This window comes from Pollachius pollachius, assembly GCF_949987615.1.
Source record: "Pollachius pollachius genome assembly, chromosome: 8".
In the NCBI taxonomy this organism is placed as follows: Eukaryota; Metazoa; Chordata; class Actinopteri; order Gadiformes; family Gadidae; genus Pollachius; species Pollachius pollachius.
Window position 1 is genome coordinate 3,763,334 of NC_136941.1, and position 22,302 is coordinate 3,785,635.

Sequence of the window (22,302 nt, forward strand, 5' to 3'; positions counted from 1 at the left end):
AGAAAAGGGACAAGGGAGAGAGAAGAAGAAGGGACGAGGGAGAGACAGTGGCGAGAGAGGGGATGAGGAGGAGACAGGGGGCAGGGACGAGGGAGGGACGAGGGAGAGACAGAGGAGAGAGGGGGAGAGACGAGGGAGACGGGTGGGCTGTGGGGGACCCTTATTGGGGTACCTTGACCTGCTGCAGAGTCACGGCCTCGCGAGTATGGACAGGAAGGAGAAACGCTTCTAGCCATTCGGGACGCAGAAGAAAAGGCAGAAGTGAACGCATGGATGCAGGCGCACACAGACACACACACACACACACACACACACACACTTTGAAGATAATAAATATGTGGGTGAAGGTATATTTTACAGTGCAGGCCACACTACTAAATATGAATGAGTATGATTGGCATTTGAAGGTGTTTGAGAAAAAGAGATGCTCTGTGTGTGTGTGTGTGTGTGTGTGTGTGTGTGTGTGTGTGTGTGTGTGTGTGTGTGTGTGTGTGTGTGCGTGTGTGTGTGTGTGTGTGTGTCCTTTGCTCTTTTTATATGCCTATTTTCCTACACTAGTGATTCATTTGTTGTTCAATTGTTTTATGCACAGATACAAGTGCAGCAGCACACACACACAAACACACACACCTTGTATCATCTTTATGCAAATACGCTGAGGTCTACCCCTTCAACACGCATATTGTCTTCTTTCTATGGTAATTTTAAATAGCAAATAGCTGAGCTACCGCCTCTGAACTTCTTAACCTACTGGTGATAGCTCAACCTCAGAACTCTGCTCGCCATGCTAACAGCGCTAATGTAGCCTCCTGCCAAAAACCATCAGTCGGGTGAAAGCGATAAGACGGCAAGCCCACGCTAGGCGGTACGCTAGCAATGCCTAAAATGCTAATGTGAGTCACAAAGTTTAAAGATGCTAAAACACTAACGCCAACAATATGCACTGAACACACATGAAAGAGACTTTCAGTCTCAGGCCTGGAAGGAAAAGGTTGTCCTGATGTGTGTGTGTGTGTGTGTGTGTGTGTGTGTGTGTGTGTGTGTGTGTGTGTGTGTGCGTGTGTGTGTGTGTGAGCCGCAACAGCCATGTGTGTGTGAGCCACGCTCTCCATGTGTGTGTGAGCCACGCTCTCCATGCGTGTGTGAGCCGCAACAGCCATGTGTGTGTGAGCCACGTTCTCCATGCGTGCGTGAGCCACGCTCTCCATGCGTGTGTGAGCCGCTCACCATCCATGTGTGCGTGAACAGGTCAGGAGCCCGGAGGAGCATCCATCTCCCCTCTGAAGCTCCTCTGCAGGAGAAACTCCCCAAAAGTCCCGTAAACCTTGGCCCAAGTGGGGCGTGCGGCCCGGCGTGACAGATTTAGCGCCACCGGTGCACACGTCCTGACCTCCGCCTCCCCCAGTGCTGAACAGGCCGGGGGCGGCGGTGTCAGTGGGAGGATGGGTGGAGCCGGAGGTGGAGGTGAAAGACAAAGCCGCAGATTTATACGTCGGCGCGGGGCGTGTGCGTCGCCTCGCCGTCGACATATGGTGCAAATTACGATGTTTGGGTTGAGGTCTGGGGGGTGAAAGTGGGGGAGGCGCTTCATTCATCATAGACACCTCAGGGGGGAGGGAGGGGGGGGGAGGGAGGGGTGGGGTTGACACGACCTTCATCGATCACCAGCGCCGCGACAGATGGCCATAAAGGACAGAGTCACGTGACCGTCGGCCCCAGAAGCATAACTATACACGTATAGAACTTTCTGGGTGGCGCCATGCCCAGAACCCCCTCCCCTTCATTAAAGAACCACATAATGAAACGTACGACGCACAACGCCCGTTGCTATGATGGCAAAACAGTAGCTGTCAATTCTTACATTTTTATCCAAAGTGACTTTTTAGGGACTTAGGAGCCAGAAGGTGTTCAGCTGTCTCTAGGACGCCCTCAGGTGGACCTGAGGACAGTGGGGGATCGACCCCGGGGGCTTTCGGCTGGGGGCCAAACAACCTAGCCACTGTACCACTAGACAACTAGTCACTAGCCACTAGACTACTAGAAACTAGTTTACTAGCAACTAGACCACCAGACACTAGACACTAGACTACTAGCCATTAGGCTACTAAACTACTAGCAACTAGTCTATCAGACTGCTAGCCAGTAGACTACTTGACACTAGCCTACTAGCCACTAGACCACTAGACTACTAGCAACTAGTCTACTAGACCGCTAGCCACTAGACTACCAGACACTAACCTACTAGAAACTAGTCTACTAGAGACTAGACTACTAGAATAAAAAGACAGGGACAGAAGGAACATGATATAATTGAGTGAGAGAATATCTTAAGCGAGAGGGACAGGAATTTAAGGGGGACCAAAAAGGTGTAAAAAGGAGGAGAGTGAGAGACAGAGAGCGAGAGAGCACGACCGAGAGAGACAGAGAGACAGAGAGGGAGAGGCAGTGAGCAAACTGAAGATTTATAGCAGGTTGTTAAGGAGCAGCCACTGAATAACGAAAGGTGAGCCCGGGTGAATTATTCATCAGGTGTGTGTGTATGTGTACATCTACCGTGTTTTAATGCACTCGGCACCTTTCCTCACACACACACACACACACACACACACACACACACACACACACACCCTTGTGAAAACTTTAAAGGTGTTGGAGTCAAGGAGCGAGGATAGGATAGCATGAGAGAGCGAGAAAGCGAGAGAGCGTGAGAGCGATGTGGGCGAGAGAGCGAGCGAGAGAGCGAGCGAGAGATGGGAGATGAAGACAATGAGAGACATTGGCCACCTATGGCTTCAGGCATGACAGTGGTGCGTGCATACGTGTGTGCTTTTGTGTGTGCTCGTATGCGTTCCTGCATGCGTACTTGTGTGTGTGTTCGTTCCTGCCTGTGTGTGTGTGTTTGTGCCTGCCTGCGTGCGTGTATGCGTGTGTGTTCCTCCCTGTGTGCGTGTGCCTTTCTCCCTGCCTGTGTGCGTGTTTGTGTGTGTGCCTTCCTCCCTGCCTCTGCGTGTGTGTGTGTGTGTGTGTGTGTGTGTGTGTGTGTGTGTGTGTGCTGTGTGTGTGTGTGTGTGTGTGTGTGTGTGTGTGTGCTGCGCCTTCCTCCCCATGTGCCTGTGTGCGTGTTTGTGTGTGTGCCTTCCTCCGGCCTCTGTGTGTGTGTGTGTGTGTGTGTTTGTGTGTGTGCCTTCCTCCCCATGTGCCTGTGTGCGTGCCTTCCTCCCTATGTGCCTGTGTGTGTGTGTGTGTGTGCCTTCCTCCCCATGTGCCTGTGTGCTTGCCTTCCTCCCTATGTGCCTGTGTGTGTGTGTGTGTGTGTGTGTGTGTGTGTGTGTGTGCGTGCCCTCCTCCCCATGTGCCTGTGTGTGTGTGTGTGTGTGTGTGTGTGTGTGTGTGTGTGTGTGTGTGTGTGTGTGTGTGTGTGTGTGTGTGTGTGTGTGTGTGTGTGTGTGTGTGTGTGTGCGTGCCCTCCTCCCCATGTGCCTGCGTGTGTGTGTGTGTGTGTGTGTGTGTGTGTGTGTGTGTGTGTGTGTGTGTGTGTGTGTGTGTGTGTGTGTGTGTGTGTGTGTGCGTGCGTGCGTGCGTGCGTGCCCTCCTCCCCATGTGCCTGTGTGCGTGCCGGGCTCACCGAGTTGATGCAGGCCAGCTCCTTGTTGAGTAGCCAGGGGAGCGACAGCTTCCCCTCGCCGCGGTAGCACGACTGGATGCGCTCCTTGATGCGCTCCTTGACCCGGCGCAGGGTGAACAGGCAGAGCGCCGTCTCCCTGGGGGGCCGGGCGCGGTTCTTCTGGCCCTGGGCGAACACGGTGAAGAGCACCTCCTCCTGCTCCTCCACGCCCAGGGCCCGCGCCAGCTTGGCGCCAGGCCGCGCCACGTAGGCGTCCTGGATCAGCCGGTACTCCGTGCCGCCCACCGTGCAGCCCACGGGGAACTCCACGTACGAGTAGAACTTGGGGTCGTCCACGCACAGCCGCACGATCTTGGAGGTGTAGAAGCGCTCGCTGCTGGCGTCGGGCGACGTCAGCTGCGTGTCCAGCTGCAGGGTGACGTAGTACACGAACTGCTCGCTGTGGAAGCCGTGCACGTAGTAGATGTCGAAGGCGGGGAACTTGGACAGCGTGTCCGACGGGATCTTGAGCTGCGACGACACGAACTCGTCCTGGTACACGAAGCTGAACATGTCGGCGTTCTCCTCGTTGCCCGTCAGCCGGCGGCTGGAGAGCGTGGGAAAGTACTCCGACTTGCCCTCGATGGGCGTGCCCACGAAGAACTTGCCGCCGCCGTCGCCGCCGCCGCCGAAGGGGCTGGGCGGGACCACCACGCCCGACATGGTGGCGGGCTCGGCGGCGCTCGACAGGTAGTGCTCCTTGCGGTGGTGCGGCTCGCCCAGCTTGAAGAGGTCCTCCAGGCGCAGGAACTGGCAGATGCCCTGCGAGGTGCTGCCGCACGCCATCAGCCGGTTGTGCGCCGGGTCCAGCAGCAGCAGCTTGTTGACGTTGGCCGTCTGGGCCAGCTCGTGGGGGCAGGACTGCACGCAGGGCGGCGGGTAGCAGCGGGGGTTGTCCGTGACGGGCCCGGTCACGTGGCTGCGCAGCTTGGTCAGGTTGGGCGACAGCTTGAACACCCAGTTGACGGCGCCCAGGTACACCTCGCCCGTCTTGTTGTGGACCGCCAGGTGGGTGAGCCCGCCCTCGGGCGGCGAGAAGGAGGGGAAGGGGGAGGCCTGGGGGGTGGGCGGGGGGGAGGCGAGGGTGAGGGTGACGAAGGGGAGGATGAGGAGGAGCGGGGTGGGATGGGGGGCCATGGTGGGCCGTGGAAAAGGGGGGCACTCCCTGTGTGTGTGTGTGTGTGTGTGTGTGTGTGTGTGTGTGTGTGTGTGTGTGTGTGTGTGTATGTTTGAATGCACGTGTATATGTGTGTGTGTGTGTGTGTGTGTGTGCGTTGATGTGTATTGTGTAATGTGTGTGTACTCCTTGGCGGCAGACGTTGCGTTTCAGCGTAATGGACTTCCTGTCCGATTTGTCCACTTCCTGGTTTAAATCCTGCGGTCCACGCGCTTGTCCTCCCGTCCTCGTCTTCTGGTGTCCCCCACCAGCCCTGAGGAGAGACAATAAGAGAGACCATCAGACACGGACCAGAGAGACCATCAGAGAGACTATCAGAGACACCAGACGGAGCACACTCTCACACAACAGGACAAACCTCACAGACCGTAAGAGAACCAACAACATTTGCATGAGGGGAAAAGTCAAAGCGGGCGGGCGGGTGTAGGGGCTGGACCCTCCAAAAGGTTCAGGGTTCAATGCCCTCGTAGCCCCCCACATCCCCGGAAGGCCCTCCTTGAGCTGGAGGGCCTTCCGTAAAGAGCTTCGTAAAAAGGAGCTTACGAATATGAAGATCCATTACTAACAGCCAACTGTCTGTTTGTTAGGACACAGTCAACTAAATATTATTTAGATGCAGTTAAACCCCAAGACGCTCTGTGTTTGTCCTCCGGTTTTAAGAACAGCAAACAGCGGCACTAAAGTGGGCTTTTATCGACCTGTGTTGCTTGGCACACGCTGGGCGCTTTTATTGTGGAGGAGGACGAGAGGAAGAAAGGACCCGCTGCTGTCCTGCTGGAAACCACTTGTCTGGAGAAATGAGGTGCACGTGCGCACAGACACACACACACGCAGGCACGCACGCACACACGCATGCATTTGTCCAATACAAACTCTAGACATTCCTCACGCACAAACACACTAAAAAAACACAAAAAGCACACACGCACACGCACTCTAGAAATTCGTCACACACACACATACACACACACACACACACACACTCAAACACACCCCACAAACACGCACACTAGACAAACATCCACACACACACACACACGACACTAGACAGACAAACTCAATCATACACCAAACACATGCACACTAGACAGACATGTGCACAGTAGACACAAGTGCGCACACACATACACACACACATGGGCACCTGCATATACACACGCACGTGCATGTACACACACACACACCCATCCATGTGTTTTGTTAGCTGTGACTAGTGCAGAAAGAGTACAGATTCCACATATTACAAAGCTATGGCTAGGACCTATACACTGTTTACTTATTTAATAGAACCAGCGAACACATGCTGTGTTTATTTATTTAATAGCACCAAAGTTAATATGCTATTTATGAATTCAATGCAGAAAAATATATCCACCCTCCCTTTATCTTTGGAGGGAGGCAGAGATAAAGTGTCAGAGAAAGAGAGAGAGATACAGTGAGCAAGAGAGCTGAAGAGATACAGTGAGCGAGAGAGCTAGAGAGAGTTACAATGAGCGAGAGAGCTAGAGAGAGGCAGAGAGAGAGCAAGAGAGAGTAACAGTGTGCAAGAGAACTAGAGAGAGATACAGTGAGAGAGAGATAGAAAGAGAGATACAGTGTGCGAGAGAGCTAGAGAGAGAGAATCAGTGAGAGAGAGAGCTAGAGAGAGAGATACAGTGTGCTAGAGAGCAAGAGAGAGCTAGAGAGAGAGAGAGAGAGAGAGACATAGACAGAGACAGAGAAAGCAAGAGAGCGAGAGAGGGACTTTAGTGCTGCACAGAGTGAGTGAGAGAGTGAGAGAGTGAGTGATGGCGAGGAAAGGAGAGGAACAGACAGTTTGAGTTTGCTCTGCAGCAGAGAGATCACAGGCAGTGCAGCCTAACAGGAACCTCTGGCCCCCTGCGGAGCTCCACATGCTGCGCTGTGATTGGTGGGATCCACAGGCGGGGGGGGGGGAGGCCAGGTGTGTGTGTGTCTCTAACGAGCAGCGTGGGCGTCACCCCCTGCCGTGAAGACGTCGAAATCCCCTTAGTCAGAGATGGAAACAACGGAAGAGACAACGGAACGACGAGAAATGAAATCCATCCGTGAACACATGAATGAACCGTGGATCAACGCAGGGATAAAAGTTTGTCACACTAAATCAGACCATCCCCTCTCTCTCTAGCACTGCCTCCATCTCCAACTCTCTCTCTCTCTTTCTCTTAGTCCCTCTAACTCTTTCTCTCCCCTCCCTCTCTCTGTCTCTGTCTCGCTGACTCTCTCTCTAAATTTCTGTCTCTCTCTCCCCCCTCTCCTCTCGCTCTCTCCCCCACTCTCTCTCCCTCCCTCCCGTGGTAGAGCTGCAGACAGGCAGGGGTCAGCGTTGATGTTGTAGAGCAGCCAGGCTGAGAGGAGCCGGAGTCCAGACAAGCAGGCTGCTGACCCTGATGAAGGAACGCCAGCTCAACAGTACTGCTGTTACAGCGCACGGGAAACACGGAGCGCTACAGAGGAATGCTAACAGTCTTCTCATCTCTTCATCTCTCCTCCTCTCTCCTCTTCTCCTCCGGTCCTCAGTGCCAGCCCACATTCTGCTCTACCTCTCCATCCCTTTGAACTTCTCTCTCTCTCTCTCTCTCTCTCTCTCTCTCTCTCTCTCTCTCTCTCTCTCTCTCTCTCTCTCTCTCTCTCTCTCTCTCTCTCTCTCTCTCTCTCTCTCTCTCTCTCTCTCTCTCTCTCTCTCTCTCTCTCTCTCTCTCTCTATTTCCCTGCCATCCTCCATCTCCCTTTCTCTCTCTTGATCTTGCCCTCTCCCGACCCCCACTCTCTCTCTCCCTCAGTGAAAATATATACTGTATCTCTACATCTCGGTGAGTCACTCGCTTTTTCCGTCTGTGTATGTCTCTCTCCACTCTCCCTCTGTCTATCTCTCTCCTGTGTGTATGTCTCTCTCCCCTCACTGTCTCTCCTCTGTTTATGTCTCTCCACTCTCTCTCTCTCCCTCTGTGTATGTCTCTCTCCCCTCTCTCTCTACCTCTGTGTATGTCTCTCTCCCTCCCTCTGTGTATGTCTCTCTCCCATCTCTCTCCTCTATGTATCTCTCTCTCTCTCTCTCTCTCCCCCCCCCCTCTCTCTCTCCCCCCCCCTCTCTCTCTCTCTCTCTCTCATCTGTCTATGTCTCTCTCCCTCTCTCTCTCCTCTGTGTATCTCTCTCTCACATCTGTCTATGTCTCTCTCTCTCTCCTTTGTGAATGTCTCTCGCCCCTGCCTCCCTCCGGACTGGGTCAATGCTGTCTTTCATGTGCTCCTCAGAGCCCACGTGACGGTACAGTAAGCCGTCACACACACAATGAGGCCACTGTCTGCTCACACACACACACACACTGAGCATATGGTGCGCACATGCACGCACACACACACACACACACACACACACACAGAGCTGTATGGGAAATGAGAGGCTGACACACTCAATAAGACACTTGGTTGACTTCATCACGTCACAGTACACACACACACACACACACACACACACACACACCACCCCCCAGACCATGACAGACACATTCAAATTAACTCCCAAAACACACACACACACACACACACACACACACACAGCCTCTTTCATATCCCCCGCCCCCCCCCCCCCCCCTCTCTCTGGCCGTGAGGTTAACCCCTTCGGGGTCACCGGCTCGGAGGCCAACGGACACGCCTCGTCCTAGCAGCTCCCTGCTGAAGGGTTCTGGGTTCGATCCCCAATGTCCACAGTCTCCATTGAGACCGTGGCCTGTCTCTGTACGGTCTAACCCTACCTGCTCCTTACTGACCCGTCTCTGTACTGTCTAACCCCTACCTGCTCCTTAATGACCTGTCTCTGCACTGTCTAACCCCTACCTGCTCCTTAATGACCCGTCTCTGTACTGTCTAACCCCTACCTGCTCCTTAATGACCCGTCTCTGTACTGTCTAACCCCTACCTGCTCCTTAATGACCTGTCTCTGTACTGTCTAACTTTGCTTGTAGGGGCTTGGGGGGGGGTCTGTATGTGTGTGTTTGTGTGTGACAGATAGATACCGACATTCCACCACTAACTGTCACCCTGGAAACAGCTGCTCAAACACACACACACACACACACACACACACACACACACACACACACACACACACACACACTCTAGCAGCAGTTAATCTGACTGCAGATGTTGCTTTTCGTTTCCAAACATCAGTACCAGCCAAGCAGATAGTTGTTCACACACACACACACAGATTGTCTATGTCTGACACACACACACACATGCACACAGACAAACACCTTAAGAGACACTGACACTGTTTGGTTCTTTCATGACAATAGGTAAAATAACGATAGGATGAGTCAGCCTGTGAAACACACACACACACACACACACACACACACACACACACAAGCTTTAAAGCTGACAGGTGCAGTCGTAGTTTCTGTGGCGTCGAGACAGTTGAACAGTGTGTGTGTGTGTGTGTGTGTGTGTGTGTGTGTGTGTGTGTGTGTGTGTGTGACTCTACGTCTGGCTCAGTCCTGGCAGCAGCAGTGAGAGATAAATAAACAGAGTGAAACCAAAGGGTTAACGTGGCTGCTGGCAGCAAAGCGATTCAGCTGAAATCTGAAACGCTGCTCACTACGTTTGCATGATAAAAACCATCCTGGATGTAATCTCCACAAAAGACCATCTGTCGTCTTCAAGGGTTTCCACGCAGAGCACCTGTTGTCGCCGGGCGATCGTGTCCTCCCGGCACAAACAACAACAACCACAACAAAAACAGGGGACGAGGAAGAGGACGAGGAAGAGAGCAGCAACAGACTCAACGACAGAAGTAATGGGTTCTGAGGTTTTCAGTAAGCTGGCTGTGGGCATGTGATGGAATGCACCGCCATGTTTGTTATGGGGGCTGGGGTGAGTGCTAAGGTACTGGGATGAGTGTTAGGGTACTGGGATGATTGATAAGGTACTGGGATGGGTGTTAAGGTACTGGGATGAGTGTTAAGGTACTGGGATGAGTGTTAAGGTACTGGGATGAGTGTTATGGTACTGGGATGAGTGTTAAGGTACTGGGATGAGTGTTAAGGTACTGGGATGAGTGTTAAGGTACTGGGATGGGTGTTAAGGTACTGGGATGAGTGTTAAGGTACTGGGATGAGTGTTAAGGTACTGGGATGAGTGTTAAGGTACTGGGATGGGTGTTAAGGTACTGGGATGAGTGTTAAGGTACTGGGATGGGTGTTAAGGTACTGGGATGAGTGTTAAGGTACTGGGATGAGTGTTAAGGTACTGGGATGAGTGTTAAGGTACTGGGATGGGTGTTCAGGTACTGGGATGAGTGTTAAGGTACTGGGATGAGTGTTACCCTGACCAGGACCCCAACTGCTGATCAGGGGTCAGCTCATGGACCCTGCTCCACCACACTGAACACTTAGCAGCTAAGAAAACGAACATGAGAGAGAGAAGATGGGAGAGGAACGGAGGATGGTGGGATCCATCTCGGAGAGGCAGGTGGCGGGAGGGAGGGGGAGATAGAGAAAGACAGAGGTTGGAAGCGAAAGAATGAGGGGAGAGAAAGCAGGAGAGAGAGCGAGAGGACGGGGAGGCGATAGAGAAGATATTTTATTGGTCGAGATAGAAGGGGGAGACACAGGGGGGAAACCGAGGGGACAGAAGGAAATTAACGAGAGAATTTTGTCGCTGAATCATTCACATTCTGCCAACAGAAAGGAATCTGTACATCTTTTTATTATTGAGTCATTTAGCAGACACCTTTATCCAGAGACTCTCAGAAATAGCGTGCGTGTGTGTGTGTGTGTGTGTGTGTGTGTGTGTGTGTGTGTGTGTGTGTGTGTGTGTGTGTGTGTGTGTGATAGACAGTGCAGTTGATAGAAGGTTTATAGCTACCACACAAAGAAATTACTTAACTCATATGCACACACACACACACACACACACACAGTTTGACATTTGCACATGAAGGCACAAAAGCAGTAACACAAAGCAGGAACCCCCACACATCATATATTGGCACGCTCAGACAAACGTATGTGTATGTGTGTGTGTGTGTGTGTGTGTGTGCCAGTGTGTGTTTGTCATATTATATCTGACATGACCTTTCTAGACAGATCTTTCTCTCCCATGCCACCCACAACACAGCTAACACAATTACAGAGAGCTAATTAACTGACATCCTCTCTCCCTCTCTCTCTCTCGTTAAAACATGTGACAGATGCATATCAGCACCTGATTGGGCATCACAATGTGTGCGCGTGCGTGTGCTCATGTGTGTGTGAGCGTCTGTGTGTGGCTGCGGATGTGTGGGTGTGTGTGTGTGGGAGTGAGTCTGCGTTTGCGTTTCTGTGTGTGCGTTGGTGCAAAGGCTACATTTGCATGTTTAATATCAATGAAAGTGGTCATTAAGGAGCAGATGTCGACCAAGAGAGGGTCTAATGCTTAAGACCACATCCTCCCGCAGGCCTCCTGTCTGCCTGCCTACCCGTCTGTCTGCCTGTCTGCCAACCCTTTTTTTGTCTGCCTACCTCCTTTCTGTCTGCCTACCCATCTCTCTGCCTACCTGTCTGTCTGCCCTCCTGTCTGTCTGCCTACCTCCTGTCTGACTGACGGCCTCTTGTCTGACTGCCCTCCTGTCTGCCTACCTGTCTATCGCTCTACCCTCCTGTCTGTCTGCCTACCTATCTGTCTATCAGGGAATGTCTGAGGCCGGTTTATTTCTCTAAAGTCTCGCTCTTCTTCTGAATTTGTCCCTTATCCCCCATGTTGCTAATACTCTGTGAGTGTGTGTGTGTGTGTGCGTGTGCGTGTGTGTTCCTGCATGTGTGTGTGTGCGCGTTCCTCTGTGTGTGTGTGTGTGTGTGTGTGTGTGTGTGTGTGTGTGTGTGTGTGTGTGTGTGTGTGTGTGTGTGTGTGTGTGTGTGTGTGGGGGCATTCCCCGTGAGGCGTTGCTCCAGGCGGGCTGTGATTGGACAGCAGAATGAGAGAGAGGGAAAACAGAGAGGAGGATAAGGCAGTGGAGGGAGGGGGGGGGCGGGGGTCTGGCCGGGTCTGGTTCCGATTAGCGGTTCCCCAGAGTCTGGGGGGAACCGGGGGGGAACACGTGGTCCGCGACCCGCCTGAGAAACTTTTATGGGCCCGGATCAGGAACCGACGACAGCTCGCCTGTTCCCTTCAGGACCTCTGTCCCTGCGCGCGCGCGCGTCTCTTTATAGCTTCCCCGCGGCGCGGCATCATCCTGCCCTCCTCAAGAGGAGGGTAAACGGGCCTACTGGACCCAGGGGAACGGCCAGTGTGTCACACAGCCACGGGGCTCAGGACAGGGAGGGAGCGGAGACCACAGTAGGGTTAGGGAGAATAGGGAGTAGGGAACACGGTAGTGGTTAGGAGCTAGGAAGAAGGGAACACTGTAGGGCCAGGGAGTAGGGAGTAGGACACACAGTAGTGGTTAGGGACTAGGGAAAATCGTAGGGTTAGGAACCGGGGAACACTGTAGTGTGTAGGAACTAGGGAGCAGGACACACTATAAGGGGGGGGGGGGGGGGGGTTTCTGGGAGCCAGTGTAAAACACACTGTTAGCTAAACGCCTCAACATATCTGCTGATCGACCTGGCAGGAGACTTCACCTCCACTCGCGTTCAGGACCTCCCCTGCATGTGTTTGCGTGCCTGCCTGCCTGATTGTATTAGCATCAGAGCATTATCCATCCGCGTGGTGGTAAATACCCCCCCCCCCCCCCCCCCCCCCCCCCCCCCCCCCGACTGAGACAAAGCACTCTTGTGTTGTGTTCCCCCAGATGACTGGAAGGAAAGGATAAACAGGCGGTAAGCCGCCGGCGCGGGGCGCTCCGAAGAGAGCCGCTACCTCAGCCCAGTCCCCCGCGTGTGACCTTCCGTCTCTCCTGGAGTGGCCTGGGTAAGCGACGCCATGGGTCACGCTACGCTCGTTGTTAGTGTGATGCTAGCCGACACGGCGAGACTATTAACACAGACACAACCTTTCCTCTTAATTAACTCACTGGGCCGACTTACACGCTCACGCAGGCAACGAGACGGCCCTCGGAATTACCTTAAAGGCCATGTGTGTTTACTGCACACACGCACACACACACGCACACCGCACACACACACACACACACACACACAGCAAACAAGCATGCATGTACAACAGTTTATCCGCCTATCTGTCCCTCCTGTCTGTCCAACCTGTCTGTCTCTCTCCTGTCTGTCCCTCTCCTGTCTGTCCCTCTCCTGTCTGTCCCTCTCCTGTCCGTCTCTCTCCTGTCCGTCTCTCTCCTGTCCGTCTCTCTCCTGTCTGTCTCTCTCCTGTCTGTCTGTCTGTCTGTCAAGGAGCAGATTGTTGAACAAGACCAGCACGTGATGCCAAAGCTTTCTGGAAAAACTTCCCAGACGTCTATGAGAATTCATCGGAACAACATGCTAATGCACACCGACCGCTTAACTACACTTAAAGCACCATTTTAACTCATTTGAACCGGTTCTTGGAAGTGAGGTTTGGTTTCCGTAGACGCTTGTGTTTGCTCTTTTTCCTTTGTTTTCCTGCATCGCTACTTTTGCAACCAATAAAGTCCTTTTTTTATTTCTTCACCGTGGCACTTTGGCCAGATTCCACTTCTCCCAGAATAATCGGCCACACTTTTAGTTGGTCTGCAAAACCAAAAGCCCTGGAGTGTTACAAAAACGAAATAACTGGCTTAGATGGCTTAGCCGGTTTTACTTATTTATTTTCTTATCTGGTTTAGTCTGTCTAGAAACTAAGTTCCACTCTTTTGGAGGGAGGAAGTCTGGGAGCAGACGGAGGATGAGACCCCCGGGTAGAGGCCCCCTCACCCAGCGATGGAGCCCAGCGGAGAGAGGGCTGAGAGGACGGAAGATGGAGCTCGCTGCGCGGCAGCGGCAAATCATTCTTCTGCCGCATAGCTGGGTCTCTGGGTCTCTACCACCCTGGGTCTCTACCCCCTGGGTCTCTACCCCTGGGTCTCTGCCCCCTGGGTCTCTGCCCCCTGGGTCTCTGCCCCCTGGGTCTCTGCCCCCTGGGTCTCTGCCCCCTGGGTCTCTACCCCCTGGGTCTCTGCCCCCTGGGTCTCTGCCCCCTGGGTCTCTGCCCCCTGGGTCTCTACCACCCTGGGTCTCTGCCCCCTGGGTCTCTGCCCCCTGGGTCTCTACCACCCTGGGTCTCTACCCCTGGGTCTCTGCCCCCTGGGTCTCTGCCCCCTGGGTCTCTGCCCCCTTGGGTCTCTGCCCCCTGGGTCTCTGGGTCTCTAACCCCTGGGTCTCTGCTCCCTTGGTCTCTGGGTCTCTACCCCTGGGTCTCTACCTGGGTCTCAGCCCCCTGGGTCTCTACCCCCTGGGTCTCTTGGTCTCTGCCCCCTGGGTCTCTGGGTCTCTACCCCCTGGGTCTCTGCCCCCTTGGTCTCTGCCCCCTGGGTCTCTGCCCCCTGGGTCTCTACCCGGGTCTCTACCCCCTGGGTCTCTACCCCCTGGGTCTCTACCTGGGTCTCAGCCCCCTGGGTCTCTACCTGGGTCTCAGCCCCCTGGGTCTCTACCTCCTGGGTCTCAGCCCCCTGGGTCTCTACCTCCTGGGTCTCTACCCCCTGGGTCTCTACCCCCTGGGTCTCTGCCCCCTGGGTCTCTGGGTCTCTACCCCCTGGGTCTCTACCTGGGTCTCAGCCCCCTGGGTCTCTACCCCCTGGGTCTCTGGGTCTCTACCCCCTGGGTCTCTGGGTCTCTACCCCCTGGGTCTCTGCCCCCTTGGTCTCTGCCCCCTGGGTCTCTGCCCCCTGGGTCTCTACCTGGGTCTCTACCCCCTGGGTCTCTACCCCCTGGGTCTCTACCTGGGTCTCAGCCCCCTGGGTCTCTACCTGGGTCTCAGCCCCCTGGGTCTCTACCCCCTGGGTCTCTACCCCCTGGGTCTCTACCCCCTGGGTCTCTACCCCCTGGGTCTCTGGGTCTCTACCCCCTGGGTCTCTACCTGGGTCTCAGCCCCCTGGGTCTCTACCCCCTGGGTCTCTACCCCCTGGGTCTCTGGGTCTCTACCCCCTGGGTCTCTGGGTCTCTACCCCCTGGGTCTCTGCCCCCTTGGTCTCTGCCCCCTGGGTCTCTGCCCCCTGGGTCTCTACCCGGGTCTCTACCCCCTGGGTCTCTACCCCCTGGGTCTCTACCTGGGTCTCAGCCCCCTGGGTCTCTACCTGGGTCTCAGCCCCCTGGGTCTCTACCCCCTGGGTCTCTACCCCCTGGGTCTCTACCCCCTGGGGTCAGCTTGTATGGAGTCTATTTTCCCCAGAAGACCGGGCTCCTCCGGGCATCTGGCTCGCCCGGTGTCAGACTCCAGCTGTTCTCTCTGTAGCCTCTCCAGGTTTGAGTTCCAGAGCCCGGCGGCCTCACAACACAGACCTGATACTGTATGTACATCTACGTCCAGGGAGGACGGCTTCCACTGTTGTTGGAGTGCAGGTTACAAGTGTTCCTGCAGAGTTAGTGTATTATTTATCTTCAGGCAAACACAGGGACAACCCCCCCCCCCACGCTAAGGTCAGCTGGGGCCGTGAGAGAGCAAGAAAAACAGAGAGAGAGAGAGAGAGAGAGAGAGAGACACAGCGACAGAGAGAGATATTGCGAGAGCGAGGGAACTCTGAACTCTCGCTGCACTCAGCTCCAGTAAGACTATCTCCTCCCCAGAGAAGAGTCGTGCAGGGCACCACTTCCTGCGGAGAGGTCACCACTTCCTGCGGAGAGGTCACCAGAGACGGGACCCCCCAGGAATACACATGGTAGTGTCAGCAGATATCTGGCCCAAGGTCCCAGAGAACCCTGGAGCTGGACCCTGGACCCAGACCCCTGGACCCAGCCCTGCAGGACCAGACCCCTGGATAGCAGGAGGGGTTCATAACAGGCATTCATCGCTACGTATATGGAGCATGCAGTTTCTCTCTCTCTCTCTCCCGCTCTCTCTCTCCCCGCTCTCTCTCTCTCTCTCCCCCTCTCTCTCTCCCTCTCCCGCTCTCTCTCTCTCCCCCTCTCTCTCCCTCTCCCGCTCTCTCTCTCTCTCTCCCCCCTCTCTCTCTCTCCCCTCTCTCTCTCTCTCTCTCCCCCCCCTCTCTCTCCCTCTCTCTCCCTCTCTCTCCCTCTCTCTCCCTCTCTCCCCCCCTCACTCCCTCTCAGATCAGTTGTTTTGTCCACAGTATTGAACACTACCTCCCAAAGTGCTTCAGCCCTATCGATTCCCCCAGTCTCATCAGTGTGGTTCAGTAGACCTTCATCCACTCAAAACCCGTTGGGGATCCTCTGGTCTAGACTGGGTTCTGCTCCTCCTCTGTCTGAGAGCTCTGGCCCAGGAGAGAGAGTTCTGACTCAGGCCCACCAGGACGGTCCGACCTCTGCATCAGCCTACTTCCTGGTGACTTCCTGTGGAATGGATCCCTGCTCAAGATGTGGGGTGCTCTGTGACAACGATAGAGGAGCCCTGGTACTGGCCCGGAGTCAGGACCAGAGTCAGGACCGGAGTCAGGACTGGAGTCAGGCCCTGGAGTCAGGCCCGGAGTCAGGAGTCGGGAACCAGAGCCACACCAGGGGACCAGAGCCACACCAGGGGACCAGAGCCACACCAGGGGGCCAGAGCCCCACCAGGGAACCAGAGTCTGATTTTCTGCTATCCGTTTTTTGAATAGCTCTCGGTTCGCTAGGCCCTTCAGTATAGTTTTGGGGATCAGCTTTTCTAGGATCAGTAGTCATTGGTTCTGGAAAAGCCTCTCTTTAACCTTTCCCTTTCAAAAAACGAAAACCAGGTCAACGGAAAGCGCTCGGGTTTCGTTGATCTGGATCCACCCCGCGGTGGGCCCTCTGACCCGGGGCCTCGCCCCTGCAGCGGGCCCCGTCCCTGGGCTGACAGGGAGCAGCATGGGGGCCGCTCGCCAGCCTCCAGCTGCTAACGGAGAGGATTATAAACACTAGAGAGAGACAGAGAGAGAGAGACAGTTCAGGAAGAGCCAGGGGATGGGACATGCATCGAGAGAGAGAGAGAGACGGAGAGACAGAGACAGTTAGAGAGAGAGAGACGGAGAGACAGATAGAGAGAGAGAGACAGAGACGGAGAGAAAGGGAGAGACAGAGATAGAGACAGTTCAGGAAGAGAGACAGCGAGAGAGAGAGAGAGAGAGAGAGAGAGAGACAGAGAGAGAGCGTTAAAGATTGTGTAAGGCGCTCTACATGTGCGGTGATAAAATATGTTAAGCTGGCTGTCAACAGCACTGCAGTATTTTACATCTCCCTGCCTGACATCTGCTCAACAAAGACCGCTCCACTCTCTCACACGTCTTGGCACAAATACACAGGCCGACACACGTTATCACCTACACACACACACACACACACACACAAACACACACACACACACACACACACACACAGACACACACGTGTGCGAGAAACTCCCAAACACACACATTAACTCACTTACACACTCAAAACACAACACAACGGAAACAGTGAGGGAGAGAGGGAATAGGGAGAAAGAGAGAGAGAGTAGGGAAAGAGAGAGAGGGCGGGGGTGAGAGGGAGAGAAAGAGAGCGAGGAGGAAGGAGGAGAGAGAGAGGGAGAAAAAGAGAGCGAGAAGGAAGGAGGAGAGAGCGAGGAAGAAAGAGAGCGAGGAGGAAGGGGGAGTTATCGAGAGAAAGAGAGCGAGGAGGAAGTGGGAGAGAGAGAGAGAGAGAGAGAGAGAAAGAGAGCGAGGAGGAAGGGGGCGCCCTTGGCAGCCACCCGTTCCCAGCCTGCGAGGGGAGGAGGAGGAGGAATGTGGCTGTGGGGAGTGTGAAGACAGCGCCCCACACACAGCCTGCGTGGCCTCACCAAGAACATGTTCACCAGTCAGCCGCTCGCGCCTGGCCCTGGCTCACACACGAGGGGCTGGCTCCCACACAGCGCGCTGCAAACATACGGCCACCGGCAGCGAGACGCACCCGTCACACGCGGCCATATGCACCTCCTGCTGTTGGAGCCAAAACTTTGTTTCTCCGTCGCGGTTAACATGTAGGGCTTGGAGTGTCGTGTGGAGCGGCTGGCACTATAACAGAGTTATACTGAGGTGACAGGCATTGAGAAGCGAGAGACAGACAGACAGACAGACAGACAGACAGACAGACAGACAGACAGACAGACAGACAGACAGACAGACAGACAGACAGACAGACAGGGCAGATACAAGTGAATGATGGATTGATAGAGAGACTGACAGACTGACAGACATACAGTTTATTAATCCCAAAGGAAAGTGATAGACGGATTGAACAGTCACGTTCCTTCAAAAGTTTTTCCACAGAGCGAGGAGACGGTGGGACAGTAATGTCCCCCCGGTCGGGTCTCCCTGACCTCTGACCTCTCAGGTCCAGAGGCTCCAGCTCCCTGACCCCTGACCTCTCAGGTGCAGGTTAATGAAGTGCTTCTTATGAACTCCTCTCACCCTCTCCTTCATAAGTACCAGGCCCACAAAGCCAACACGTTCATGAACGCAGTTAATCATGGACACACACACACGGCTACAGGAACACACACACACACATGCACACGAGAGGAACACACGGCAAGAGGAACACACACACATACTAACACAGCTAGATGAACACACACAAACACACACTAACACAGCTCGATGTACACACACAGAGGGACACACTCACACACATGCAGAGGCAGGCGCACACGCGCACGCACACACACACACACACACACACACGCACGCACACACACACACACACCCGTAAGTACACAGCTGCAACAGTTTAAAGCAATGGTGTGAAGAGTGAATCAAATCAGGAGGGGAAAGAATGTGACCTTTGAACCCTGTGAACCGTGAGCCCCCAGTCGTCCAGAATCTTTATCTGATGGGTGAGTCTGGCCCGCTAAAGGCTTCCAGAACCAGCCGTGTGTGTGACCACCCCTCCCATTCCCCCCTCTCTCTCTCTGTAGTGGGTTTGAATGAGTGAGCGATAAAGAGAGCCAGATACAGAGCCAGAGAGCGAGCGAGCAAAGATATTATTTTTACACAATTAATGACACACTAATCTTTTAAATTGCCATCCCTAATTACAACGAAAAGGTCTTTAGTGTGCATGTGTTTTATCTCGTGTTGAGGACTGCTTCGTTGTGTTCACAGTGTTGGTTTATATTGTGTGTTTGACTTCTTCAAACTTCTCCGATTTTACTTTGAATTGGTGATGGTCATGCTTTGTTAATGTAATAAGGAGAGAGAGATAGAGAGACATGTCCTTAAGAAGGAGAGAGGGAGATAGAGACATGTCCTTTAGAAGGAGAGACGGAGAGATAGAGAGACATGTCCTTTAGAAGGAGAGAGGGAGATAGAGACATGTCCTTAAGAAGGCGAGGGAGAGATAAAGAAGATAGAGAGACATGTGATTTAGAAGGAGAGAGAGATAGAGAGAAATGTGATTTAGAAGGAGAAAGAGAGATAGATGTCATTAGGAGCAGGAAGGGCAGGGGTCATCTTGCTCCATGATGCCTACAGCTAGACTGAGGACATTGGGGATCGAACCCACAACCTTTCAGCTGAGTATGTGAAGGTGTATATATTTATTTATTACATGGGTCTTCTCGATGCAGTGGAACGCTCCGATCACTTGCATGGGCTCTTCACAACTTCCGGCTGTGTGTGTGTGTGTGTGTGTGTGTGTGTGTGTGTGTGTGTGTGTTTTACGTTCAGTGTGGGAGGACCGTCAGCTCTTAAGTGAGCCAGTGATAGTAAAGTTGGCCAAGACGTGCTGACTCATCGTCCCAAATGGCACTTTCCAATGACAGTGAGGACCACACACACACACACACAGACCTGCCCTCAGGTGACTGGTGGGTCACACACACACACACACACACACACACACACACACACACACACACACACACACACACACACACACACACACACACACACACACACACACACACACACACACACACCGTTGTGTACAGCCGATCGATGGCCCAGTTTGTTTCCCTCCGACACAATGCTGGCTGAACAGCTCCTGTTGGCAACGCGGGACAACAAGGAGCAGAGGGCCATAAGCACGTAGCGGTCCGCTGGGGAGGGGAGGCTGACGGGGGCGGTCCTGATGGAGGCTTCCCCCCGCGTCGCTCTGCCTCAGAGAGGGGAGCTCTGATGTCTAACTCTGGGTCGACTCTCCAGCCGTTAGGCAGACGCCTCAATCCAGCCTGACTCCCGGAGCTCAGACTGTCGCTCAATAGGGGCTAGGAGCTTGGGAGTAGGGGGTAGGGGCTAGGAGGTAGGGGGTAGGAGGTAGGGGGTAGGGGCTAGGAGGTAGGGGGTATGGGGTAGGGACTAGGGGCTAGGAGGTAGAAGGTTGGGGCTAGGAGGTAGGGGCTATCCCACTGGTGTGACACTGGGTTAGCAGCTTAGCATAGCACTCGGTTAGCATTAGCACCAGAACCCGTTGCATTTCCTCCTCACCCCCCCCACCCCCCCGACGATGTCCCTCCCTTCTCCGACTCACCCTTACTCACCCTCATCCCTCCCTCCCTCTGTAGACCTCTCTGCTCGGTGGATACAGAAATATTTATCACCTCACCTCCTCTGAAATACTCCACAGTGCCCCCCCTCCCCCACACACACACACACACCCACACACAAACACCCCCACACACACACACACACCATAACTACGACTAGAAGAAGCAGAAGCAGAAGAAGCAGGATGAATTATTACGTCCAAACACACCCCCCCTCCTTCCCTGTCTAACGCAGGCTGGTTTGCTGCAGACAGAGCAGAACACGATACAGAGATGGTCCATTTGGGACGGCCCGGTTCAGAGCCTGAGCTCCTATAGAACAACACAAGATGGATCTGCCACACAGCGAGCCGCCCACAGCCCGGTCTGCCCACTGCAGCCCCCAGAACTTTAGTGGTACCCACTGGTACAGCCGCCGGTCTGCTGAGCTGCTGCAGGTACGCTTTGAGAGCCATCCTCCCAGAGGAGTCCGTTAGAAGGAACACAGCCGTTCGTCAGCTCTTGGTGAGTGAAGGGGTGAATCTGATGCCCAGTTTAGGAGTTCTGACCTGATCACGGCTTCTCTTCTCTCATTGGCTCAGGGATGCTATCGTACCTTGTCAATCACAGGTGGGGCAATGCAACCCTTATCAAACGGGGGAGAGAGGTAGAGAGGGCGGGATCAGAGTGACCACCCGCCCTGTTCAGTCTGTTTTCTGCTCACTTCGATCTGAGCTGCCGCCCCTATAGAACCTAGCTCCTCTGCCCCAGCACAGAAAGGGAACCGCAGCAGCACTCTCTGAGTGAGAGCATGGAGGGGATGTTTAGGATTACACTCAGATGATGTGAGCCGTGTTCCCTGGTGGGAAGCCCCCTGCCGTTAGAGCTCAAACCAGCGCCGCTACCTCGCGCCCTCTCTCTAGTCCTCCTCTAACACTCTCCATCTCCACCTCTCTGTTCCTCCTTATTACTGTCTTACATTCTCTCCTGTCCCCTCTCTCTGGTTGAGTATTGGAACATTTCCTCTCCCTCTCTCTCTCTCTCTCCCTCTCTCTCTCTAACCTCCCCCCTCTCTCTTTCTCTCTCTCTCTCACCTCAGAAGTTCTGTGGAGTCATTCCAGGTGGAACGCTGTGAGTTTAAACGTTCTGAGCGTCGATCCATCAGCCTGAGAACATCCAATGGCAGGGGGCCCCTAAAGTACTGCCCTCCTGGGGGGCACAAAAGTACAAGGGGCCAGGAAAGTATTGGGGGCCACTAAAGTTCTGGGGGACACTAAAGGACTGGGGGCCAGTAAACGACTGGGCGCCCCTAAAGTATTAGGGGGCCCTAGAGTACTGGGGGCCCCTAATGTATTGGGAGCCCCTGAAGTACTGGGGGCCACTAAAGTACTGGGGGCAACTAAATTAACGACACTCCTGCGAGGCCCTAAAGTACCGGTCCTCCTGGGGGCCCCTAAAGTACTGGGGGCCCATAATGGATTGGGGCCCCTAAAGTGCTGAGGGCCACTGTATTACTGGGGGCCACTAAAGTACTGGGGGACACTAAAGTACTGGGGGGCCATTATGTATTGGGGGCCCCTAAAGTACTTGGGGCCACTAAAGTACTGAGGGCCACTGAAGTACCAGAAACATAAACGATCTCTCCTGTTGCGGTGCTAAAGGTAACGTTCACCGACCACACATCCCTCCTCATACTGGGGACCCTGACACACACATACAACATCATACTGGGGACCCTGACACACACATACAACATCATACTGGGGACCCTGACACACACATACAACATCATACTGGGGACCCTGACACATACAACATCAGACTAGTGGGGACCCTGACACACACATACAACATCAGACCTGGGACCCTGACACACAGACATCACGCAACCACCAGGAAGGACCATGACGCTGCCTCAAACAGAGCCAGGGTATTACAT

The 22,302-nt window shown here is 54.2% G+C and overlaps 1 protein-coding gene across 1 annotated transcript in view; it reads right to left on the bottom strand.

Annotated features, from left to right (window-relative positions):
- Window positions 1–4,801, bottom strand: part of LOC307079793 (plexin-A1-like) — a gene marked incomplete at its 5' end in the record, with an annotated part of 107,913 nt that extends 103,112 nt beyond the window's left edge. Inside the window, 1 exon segment of the mRNA XM_079742299.1 lies at window positions 3,626–4,801. Within this exon segment, the coding sequence (XP_079598425.1) occupies window positions 3,626–4,801 (1,176 nt within the window).
- Window positions 4,802–22,302: the final 17,501 nt, after the last annotated feature.